The sequence below is a fragment of the Nanorana parkeri genome, unplaced genomic scaffold, assembly GCF_000935625.1.
Source record: "Nanorana parkeri isolate BGI_ZX_2015 unplaced genomic scaffold, ASM93562v1 scaffold1452, whole genome shotgun sequence".
Classification (NCBI taxonomy): domain Eukaryota; kingdom Metazoa; phylum Chordata; class Amphibia; order Anura; family Dicroglossidae; genus Nanorana; species Nanorana parkeri.
The window spans coordinates 375,378-386,506 of NW_017307720.1; the positions used below are offsets into that span (position 1 = coordinate 375,378).

General features: G+C 47.2%; 1 protein-coding gene across 1 annotated transcript in view; it reads right to left on the reverse strand.

The window, feature by feature from the left end:
* Positions 1-1,368: 1,368 nt before the first annotated feature.
* CHRNB2 (cholinergic receptor nicotinic beta 2 subunit) overlaps positions 1,369-11,129 on the reverse strand; it is a 20,705-nt gene continuing 10,944 nt past the window's right edge. The window contains exons 4-6 of the mRNA XM_018570082.1: positions 9,778-9,887; positions 6,125-7,097; positions 1,369-2,186 (exon numbers count right to left, since the gene is read on the reverse strand). Of these exons, the coding sequence (XP_018425584.1) occupies positions 2,016-2,186; positions 6,125-7,097; positions 9,778-9,887 (1,254 nt within the window). The 3' untranslated portion in view covers positions 1,369-2,015. The remainder of the gene's footprint in view (positions 2,187-6,124; positions 7,098-9,777; positions 9,888-11,129) is intronic.

Consider the following 11,129-nt stretch of genomic DNA (forward strand, 5'->3'; position numbering starts at 1 on the left):
AACTTCTACAGCCTGATGAAGGGGACCCTGCATGGCCCCGAAAGCGCTTGATGTTACTCTGAGTATTCGTTAGCATCAATAAATGGATTTGCACTGATATGGATCTGTGTCGTGCTGGTGACATCTTTCTACGTTACTATATCGAAGACCGTGCCATCCGTGGTCATTGCAAGCACCCGCAATCATCGATGGGAGCTCCGGTAAGGTGTGCTACAGGTTTTGGGACAGTTGGTGATTAGGGGGGCGCATTGAGGGACCTGGCCTTGGGGCAGCAGTGAGAGTAAATCCCTGTCTCCATCCACCCAACCCTCCTAAAGCGGCACCTGTACCCCCCCAGGCTCCGGCCCTGTCTCCATCCACCCAACCCTCCTAAAGCGGCACCTGTACCCCCCCAGGCTCCGGCCCTGTCTCCATCCACCCAACCCTCCTAAAGCGGCACCTGTACCCCCCCAGGCTCCGGCCCTGTCTCCATCCACCCAACCCTCCTAAAGCGGCACCTGTACCCCCCCAGGCTCCGGCCCTGTCTCCATCCACCCAACCCTCCTAAAGCGGCACCTGTACCCCCCCAGGCTCCGGCCCTGTCTCCATCCACCCAACCCTCCTAAAGCGGCACCTGTACCCCCCCAGGCTCCGGCCCTGTCTCCATCCACCCAACCCTCCTAAAGCGGCACCTGTACCCCCCCAGGCTCCGGCCCTGTCTCCATCCACCCAACCCTCCTAAAGCGGCACCTGGACCCCCCCTCCCTAGCTTCTGCCCTGATCTATCCGGTTCATTGCCCACCTGTCTCATCTTAAAGTGAACTGCTTGCCCTTCCATAGACGGGTGGAAGAAGCCCCACCCACAAACACCCTTTTCCTCAAATGTATGAAGGTGATTGGTTTGCGTTTCGCTCCCTATGCCTCGTGATAATAACATGCACCAAAGCTTTTCTGTTTCGGCCTACCCACCATTGCACCCGTTTTATGGTTTGTGTCCATGTCGGCCAATGAGTAAACAAGAAACATTTCGGCGACAAGTTGTTTTTTTGATACAAATCTTTGTTTTTTTAATCTCATGAGAACCAGCAGTGAACAGTGTATGCCCGACCCCTGAGAGTTGGTGCTAGGAGAGACAGAAGGCGTCATAAAGGAGTGTAAGACAATGATATATAGGGCACAGCGTTGTGCTTCTCGTCTAAAAAATAAAATGTACAGTCCTCTGCAATACAGCTACCGTTGGATCCCAGTCCCGGCGTTCTCGACGGCAGAACGTGCCAAATGAAGAGATTGGGGGCGGGACATGTCGCTCACGGGAAGTGCGTTGGTGACCGTCGGTCCAGCCTACAAGAACATTTGTTTTTTCCCGCCCTTTTTTTTTTCTATTTTTTAATCTTAAAATACAATTGGTGCAAAAATATTCCTAGTCGCAGCCGTGAAGGTGGACGCAAATAAACCGGCGGGAGCTGGGGGAGGGGGGATAGAAGCTCAAGTAAAATCATAAAATCTGCATAATAAATCTTTTACAGGACACATTCCTATATAGTTCAGTGCATATTAATAAATATGTTGTGTTCACGGTCCTAAGACAAGTCGCCATTGGGTGAGGCCTGCCCTCTCTGCGCCACGCCGGGGGGCGATATTCGGTCAAGACGGAATTTCGGCCCGATGTACAAGTGGAGACCTCATGGCTTTGGATACAGCTATTCTCGCGTGCTTTATTGCTTGAATTAAGTAGTGACACCCCCGCCCCCACACACACTTTAAGACAACCTCTCGCACTTTCCGCTTTACCACCTTGCGGTGAAGGAAAGTTATACACGCGAGGGTCCGTTCTCAAGCTCTCGGCAAGGTCTCAATCGTTGCGTGGTGGCTTTTTGGGGGATCTCTTGCCTATCCCGCGTTCTGTAAAAAGTTATCTCGATATAGTTTTGGCTGGAAGGGCATCCATGTTTTTCTTTCTCAGTCCTACCAATAAGTCCGAAGACGTTAAGGTTGCAGCATGGTGTGTGTGTAGGCGCGCGCGGCCTCCGCCAACCTTAGTTTGTGGTGGGGGCAGCGTGATTCAGTTGTAGTAAAGTGTTTGCGGTGTAGTTCTGGAAGAGGGGCTGCAGGAACATGCCGACCGTCCCGAAGACGCAGACGAAGATGAAGATCCAGAGGAAAAGGCGGTCGATCACCATGGCAACATACTTCCAGTCCTCGCTCACCTGTAAGGTGCAAATAAAGACGGGAATTGAAAAGAAATTGCCCGTTTCTACAGTTTTTTGTCACAAATTACTTTTTAGAGCTGCAAGAAAGCTGCCGTGCTGTTTAGCCAAAACACTCCTAGGGTTTGGAGTGGATCCCTAACTCTGACCCTAATACCCTAACTCTGACTCTACTACTCTGACTCTAATACCCTAACTCTGACCCAAAAGTCCTTACTCATTCCCTAATACCCTAACTCTGACCCAAATGTCCTTACTCAGACCCTAATACCCTAACTCTGACCCAAAAGTCCTTACTCATTCCCTAAATACCCTAACTCTGACCCAAATGTCCTTACTCAGACCCTAATACCCTAACTCTGACCCAAAAGTCCTTACTCATTCCCTAATACCCTAACTCTGACCCAAATGTCCTTACTCAGACCCTAATACCCTAACTCTGACCCAAATGTCCTTACTCAGACCCTAATACCCTAACTCTGACCCAAATGTCCTTACTCAGACCCTAATACCCTAACTCTGACCCAAAAGTCCTTACTCATTCCCTAAATACCCTAACTCTGACCCAAATGTCCTTACTCATTCCCTAAATACCCTAACTCTGACCCAAATGTCCTTACTCAGACCCTAATACCCTAACTCTGACTCTAAAGTCTTAACTCTGACTCTAGTACCTTAACTCTAACCCTTAAGCGCTAACTCTGACCCTACTACACTAATTCTGACCCAAATGTCCTTACTCAGACCCTAAGTAGAAAGATAGGTCACCAGCACTCCAAATAATTTAAATGAATAAGTCCTTTTTATTGGACAATTGTGTCACAATAGTGAAAAAGAGCCTTTTTGACTATTGTGACACAATTCTCCAATAAAAAGGACTTATTCATTTAAATTATTTGGAGTGCTGGTGACCTATCTTTCTACTTTGTGTTTTGCACGGTGCCATCCGTGGTAGTTACTACAAGCACTATCGTTTTTTTATTGGCCGGGACTGCTGAAAGGTGTGCGGAGAGCACCCTCACCAATTGCAACTTACTCAGACCCTACTACCCTAACTCCAGCCCTAACTCAGACCCTACTACCCTAACTCCAGCCCTAACTCAGACCCTACTACCCTAACTCCAACCCTACAGCCCTAACTCAGACCCTACTACCCTAACTCCAACCCTACAGCCCTAACTCTGACCCTACTACCCTAACTCCAGCCCTAACTCAGACCCTACTACCCTAACTCCAACCCTACAGCCCTAACTCAGACCCTACTACCCTAACTCCAACCCTACAGCCCTAACTCTGACCCTACTACCCTAACTCTGACCCTAAAGTACTTACTCAGACCCTGATACCTTAACTCCAACCCTACTACCCTAACTCTGAGCCTAAAGTCCTAACTCAGCCCCTGATACCTTACCTCCAACCCTACTACCCTAACTCTGACCCTAAAACACTAACTCTGAACCTAAAGCACTAACGCGGACCGTAATACCTTAACTCCAACCATAAAGCCCTAACTCTGACCCTAACCTTTCCTGACACTTCTCTTTCAATCAGCTCCAGGTGTCTAATCTGAAGGGCTGATGATCCCCAACCTGGACCGAGCACGCTCTTTCTATTGCTGCTGATATAAAGATACCGTATATACTCGAGTATAAGCCGAGATTTTCAGCCCATTTTTTTGGGTGAAAAGTGCCCCCCTCGGCTTATACTCGAGTCAGCGCCAGCGCGTCATCTTACTTACCTCGCCGAGCGTCGCGTCACTGCTGCTCGGTGTGCGGTGCTCCGAGCAGGGTCATCTGGCAGTCTCCGGGTCCTAATTTAGGTGGCCGGAGACTGCCAGATGACCCCGCTCGGAGCGCCGCACACCGGAGCAGCAGCGACGCTCGGCGAGGTAAGTAAGAGGAAAAAAAACCCCCGCAGCGCCAGTCCAGCAGGGGAGCAGGGATGAGTCAGCGGCGCGCTGATCAGGCGAGAGGAGCTCCAGGTGGGGTTGTAATTTAGCGGGCAGGCACCTCTGAGCCAGCTAAATTAGGACCCCACCTGGAGCTCCTCCCACTGGACCAGCGCGCCGCTGACTCGTCCCTGCTCTCTCCGTGATGTGATGATCGATCACCGACACACGGACACAGTGAGGGAGGGCGGGGAGGGGGGGGGGGGGGTAGAGAGAGAGATTCATTAAGCAATTGTATATGTATTGTCTGCACTGTATTAGCAGTATATACTACATATAGAGTATATACTGCTAATACAGTGCAGACAATACATTTACAATGATACTAACATGAATGTATTAAATGATCTGTATGTAGCCCTGTACTATGGATCCTTTAACCCATTCATGTTAGCAGAGGATCATTGTAAATGTATTGTTGCAGGCACTCTATATGTACATGTACTATATACTACATATAGAGTGCACTGAACAATAGATTTACAATTATCCTCTGCTAATATGAATGGGTTAAATGATCCGTAGTACATGATATGTAGCCCTGTACCCCCTTTTCCACTTACAGAGCTAGGTTATTTTTCTTTTAAATAAATATTCATGTAATTTTATTGGTATCTATCTACCAGTAGCTGCCTCATTTCCCACCCTCGGCTTATATTCGGGTCAATACTTTTTCCCATTATTTTTTTTAAAATTAGGTACCTCGGCTTATATTCGGGACGGCTTATACTCGAGTATATACGGTATTTAGAAAGTCCCTTCTCCTCCCCACAACTTTCTGTCCACCGACCTTTTATAATCACTCTGCGTGCTTGTAGGAGACTTTGCTCTCTTGAAAAAGATAATGTTGCCTGAAGAATCATTCGGGAGTATTGGATGCCTGTGGCCCCACGTGACTTAGTTACAGGACATCGTCATAACACAGGGGCCAGAGGATGAAACCACAGCACTCAGTGGAGGACCAGGCCTCCGACACCCCCCAATTCTTTAGGGACAAGCAATAAAGGACTGTGTTCTAATATTCTCCTTTGTCTACTTTTTTCAGAAGTGGCTGAGTCACTTTAATTATTTAAGAAGGCGTTCATCACATAAACTGCAGATAAGCGGAAATCAAACATTTCATTAGTCCTTTCATAACATACAGAAGCATAACAGAAGGTGTTTGCTTTCAGACTATCTATCTCTAATCAAATTGCAATGATTTCATTAGAGAGTTCTATACGAGTGCTGGGCAGAGTCTTTGAAAGACCCCTTAAAGGAGAACTATGAGGTGAGTGAAAATCACTCAGCCTCATAGTTCTAGCCGACGTGTGACAATGAAACTGTCCCAGGTCGGCTCAATAGATCGGGAAGCGAGAGAACACATAGCGTCGCTTGCTCACTCACTTCTCAATCCTGTCCCTGCAGAGAGCCCTGACTTTCACTCACGGCTCCCTGCAGGGACTCCCCCGCTCCGATCCTCAAGCGCTGACTGGCGGAACGGACGGGGGAGGGGGTGGGCACAGCAGGCTGGGTAGATCCAGACATTATTGTCGGGATCCGTCCGTCCCGGCTGCGGCGTCTCAGTATACCGCGTGCTTTAGCTCGCGGTGTACTGAGCTTTGGGTGACGGGAGGACGCTAGTTTGTGTCCTCCCGTTACCCTTAGGAGAACTATGGGGAAAAGCCCTAACCCCATAGTTCTCCTTTAAGTCCTGTGGAAAATCCACTAGGGGGCGGTGACACCATTATTCCGGAATCAGAATGATGGGGTCTTGCTCTCCTAGTGGGTTCTTGTTGGGTATATACAGACAATGCACTCCAGAGAGAGGAAACAGGAAGTTCAGGTCACAGCTGGGTAATGGCTGTGGAAACAGGGCAGGACATGGCGGAGGATCTTCATATTCATGTCATGGAACACAATAAACATTTATTGCGGGGGTTAAACCACACCTCACTGCCCCCAAAACTAAAAAAGTTTTAACAAGAGTGACCCCGTAAAGTCTACTTACGCTCTGGTCATCGTCTTCGCTCTTCATGTGGTCGGCAATGAAGCGCACCCCTTCCACCGCCTCCTCCAGGCCACAGAGACACTGTCGCATTTTCCCCTGCCGATCCCGGAAGCCATTGACCCCCTCGGGTAAATCGGGGAGCTGCCCCCCGTATTTCTTCACCGTGGCCTGGTTGACATAGCAGGTGCAAGATTTGGCGCTGTCTCGGAGGAAGATGCTCCCCGTGGCTCTCTCTTGGTTCTTCCTCTGTTGGCGCAGCCTCTGGCGGGCACAGTTCTGCCGGGGCTGCTTCATGAACAGCAAAGTGGGCAGCTTGTCTAGAAACACCACCTTGACCCACGGCGGCATGGTGTGCGTGGTGGGAGATCGGTGGTGCACGTTTAACACACAGACGCTGGTCACGATGGAGAAGGTCACCAGAACCATGGTGAACATCAAGTACTTGCCGACTAGCGGCACATCGAGCGAGGTGGGTGGCACAATCTTGGAAATCAGAAGCAGGAAGACAGTGAGAGCCAGCAAGACCGAGATGCACAAAGTCATCTTCTCTCCGCAGTCCGAGGGCAGATAGAAGACGAGGATCGCCAATGACGTGATCAGAATACACGGGATGATGAGATTGATGGTGTAGAATAAAGGTTTGCGGCGGATGATGAAGTCGTAGGTGATATCTACATACAAAGGGTCGTCTGGGTTCTCATTCCTCCTCCCCGGAAGTGCCATGATATCCCATTCGCCGCTGGGAGTGAAGTCGTCTAGACTGGCCACATCGCTCTTCAAAACGAGGTCAATCTCGGTTCGGTCGTAAGTCCACGAGCGGAATTTCATGGTGCAATTCTGCTGGTCGAAAGGGAAGTGCTTGACCTCTATTTTACAGGCGCTCTTGTAGATGGCTGGAGGCAACCAAAAGATGCTGCCGTCGTACGACACAACCGCGTTAGAGTAGAAGGACACCTCATACATGCCATCGGCACTAACATGAAAGAGAGAAGAGGAGGTTAGAACATGAGTTGGCTACCTGCCAAGAGCAATGTACAGTAAGCCAACACAGCCAACCAGAACTCTCATCTAACTGCCCTTTGACATTAAAATTATCCAATCTGCTATTCTAATCCTTCCAAGATGTTTTTTTTATTAATCTGGACAATCATCTGCCGGCTTCCTACATCCTCAGTGACCCATGTAACTTTGGGGACCTGTCATATGAAAATATAATGCTTACTGAAGACTACTCCACCCTCTTATTTTCTTGAACCCCCTGTACAGAGCCTTCTGCCTTTTTCCATATGGTTTGTTACAGCCCCATAATTCTTCTTATGTTCTAACCTTCAAATGGCCACATGCGCTTTTATGAGTTGCAGGATAACTGTACAGCATTAAGAAAATGGAAAGGCAGACAGACGCATCGTCATAGAGCTGGCATACCATAGTGGACCATTCATGGTCATACATCTGGTATACCATAGTGAAACATCCATGGTCATACATCTGGCATACCATAGTGAAGCATTCATGGTCATACATCTGGCATACCATAGTGAAGCATTCATGGTCATACATCTGGCATACCATAGTGAAGCATTCATGGTCATACATCTGGCATACCATAGTGAAGCATTCATGGTCATACATCTGGCATACCATAGTGAAGCATTCATGGTCATACATCTGGCATACCATAGTGAAGCATTCATGGTCATACATCTGGCATACCATAGTGAAGCATTCATGGTCATACATCTGGCATACCATAGTGAAGCATTCATGGTCATACATCTGGCATACCATAGTGAAGCATTCATGGTCATACATCTGGCATACCATAGTGAAGCATTCATGGTCATACATCTGGCATACCATAGTGAAGCATTCATGGTCATACATCTGGCATACCATAGTGAAGCATTCATGGTCATACATCTGGCATACCATAGTGAAGCATTCATGGTCATACATCTGGCATACCATAGTGAAGCATTCATGGTCATACATCTGGCATACCATAGTGAAGCATTCATGGTCATACATCTGGCATACCATAGTGAAGCATTCATGGTCATACATCTGGCATACCATAGTGAAGCATTCATGGTCATACATCTGGCATACCATAGTGAAGCATTCATGGTCATACATCTGGCATACCATAGTGAAGCATTCATGGTCATACATCTGGCATACCATAGTGAAGCATTCATGGTCATACATCTGGCATACCATAGTGAAGCATTCATGGTCATACATCTGGCATACCATAGTGAAGCATTCATGGTCATACATCTGGCATACCATAGTGAAGCATTCATGGTCATACATCTGGCATACCATAGTGAAGCATTCATGGTCATACATCTGGCATACCATAGTGAAGCATTCATGGTCATACATCTGGCATACCATAGTGAAGCATTCATGGTCATACATCTGGCATACCATAGTGAAGCATTCATGGTCATACATCTGGCATACCATAGTGAAGCATTCATGGTCATACATCTGGCATACCATAGTGAAGCATTCATGGTCATACATCTGGCATACCATAGTGAAGCATTCATGGTCATACATCTGGCATACCATAGTGAAGCATTCATGGTCATACATCTGGCATACCATAGTGAAGCATTCATGGTCATACATCTGGCATACCATAGTGAAGCATTCATGGTCATACATCTGGCATACCATAGTGAAACATCCATGGTCATACATCTGGCATACCATAGTGGACCCTTCATGGTCATACATCTGGCACACCATAGTGAGACATTCATGGTCATACATCTGGTATACCATAGTGAAACATCCATGGTCATACATCTGGTATACCATAGTGAAACATCCATGGTCATACATCTGGCATACCATAGTGGAACATTCATGGTCATACATCTGGCACACCATAGTGGAACATTCATGGTCATCCATCTGGCACACCATAGTGAAGCATTCATGGTCATACATCTGGCATACCATAGTGAAGCATTCATTGTCATACATCTGGCATACCATAGTGAAGCATTCATGGTCATCCATCTGGCATACCATAGTGGAACATTCATGGTCATACATCTGGCATACCATAGTGAAATATTCATGGTCATACATCTGGCATACCATAGTGAAATATTCATGGTCATACATCATAGTCATACATCTTCCCTTGCAGTAGGGCTACCCAACACACTGCAAGGTTTAAACAGCTCTTCGTTGTCTAGGGGCCCGCTCCCCCTGCAGTCTGCACTCACCTTTCCCCTCTCCGCTCTGGATGGTGGACTGTCCCTCAGCGTCCTCACATCTAATGCAGGTCTATGGAACTTGCATTAGATGTGATGTTGGCAGCAAACCTCTGACTGATGGAGCGGAGAGGAAAAGAGACCGAGGTTGCCAGTCTTGGAGCCAGTGGGGGTGAGGATCAGATTAGTAAGAGTGCTTTACTCCAGTCCCCTACACAAAAACAAGCTGGTATCCGTGCAGTGCAGGGGTAGCCCCACTGCAAGGGGAGGTTGTTGGCTTTGAGATAGGCTTTGTGTTATCATTACATTGAAAAATCAATCCCAAAAAATTGCCCTGTTGGGTAGCTGTAAGTTTTCCTACTCTGTGTTCTCTCCAGTTGCCCTGTAAGCTACGACACTGCCAGAGGATGGACTTACTTGTTGTAGAGGACGACATCCGGTAACCAGATGTGCTTGGAGGGTAGACGCACTTTCTTCATGTGGTCAAACTCGGCGGGGTTCCACGTCAGCCGGTAGTCCTCCCATTCCTGAAGTACAAGAAGCAGAGTTCAGACATGGTCACTTCGTCAAGTCCATAGTAACTGGGCAGAATTTATGGAAGCCGGTCGGGGACATTTCAGGGCCACAAAGCCAGCTTAGCTAATGGCACTTTTAATCAGAAGGAACGATGATGTAAAAGAAAAGGGTGGGGGTCAGTGTTCGTAAGGATGGTTTGAGCATCACCAAGACCATAGAGGTGTCCACCTTTTGCAAGGTAGTGATCTCAAGGGTACCTACCTGGAGCACGGCACAAAACATCTCATCGAAACATCAACTATGTGTGAGCCATGAATGAGCTATGGAAAGCCGGCACCAGACTGACATTGAGTATAAAATTGTCTGCCGGCCAACAAATGAGGGTTCAAGAGGAGCCGCCATGATGTAGACTCTGGCATTTCTGGGATCAGTTCAAAGGAACATATAGTAGGATGGATTTAAAAAGGCTTAGACCAAGGATAGGCAACCTCAGCACTCCAGCTGTTGGGGAACAACAAGCCCATTAGAGCATCAAAGACTTTGACAGCCACAGGCAAGACTCCCAGAGGACGAGACATGATGGCATTTGTACTTTCAGCACAGCACCCCTGGCTTATATTGTTGGCCTGTGCCCAGGGCCGCATTTACTCTCCCTGCTGCCCCAAGGCCAGGTTCCGCAATGCACCAACCTCCCCCCATTAATGGAGAGTGGCAACCAGATGACAGGGCTAGTTTTAATTTTTTTATTGTTTCTGTATTTTTTTTAACGTTTTCACTTTTTTATTTTTTTACTTTTTTAAATTTTTATTTATATTATCATTTACTTTTTATAATATTTTTATCTTCTTATTGTTTATTTTTTATAATTATTTTCTTATTTTTTTAATAATTTGTTTCTTATTTTTTACTTTTTAATCACCTTTTAATTTTTTATTTACTTATTTCTTTTTTTTTAAATGTATTTAATTATTTTTTTAATATTTTTTTTTTCCCCACCTAACTTTATTGCTATCACACAAGAGCTAACAAGCCCCTGTGTGATAGCAATTGGAAGTGACAGGTTCTCTTTACTGAACCTGTCACCTGCCATACAGGAGTTCTAGCACATCACTGTGACAGGTGAGAGGGGAAGACTGCTCTCCCCTCTCACTGTTTACACGGAGCGGCAGGGTTAGTTTTAACCCTGCCGCTCTGCTCCCTGCATCGGCAGCCGGGACTCGGGACAGGAGAGAGACTCGGCGGCAGGGGGAGGA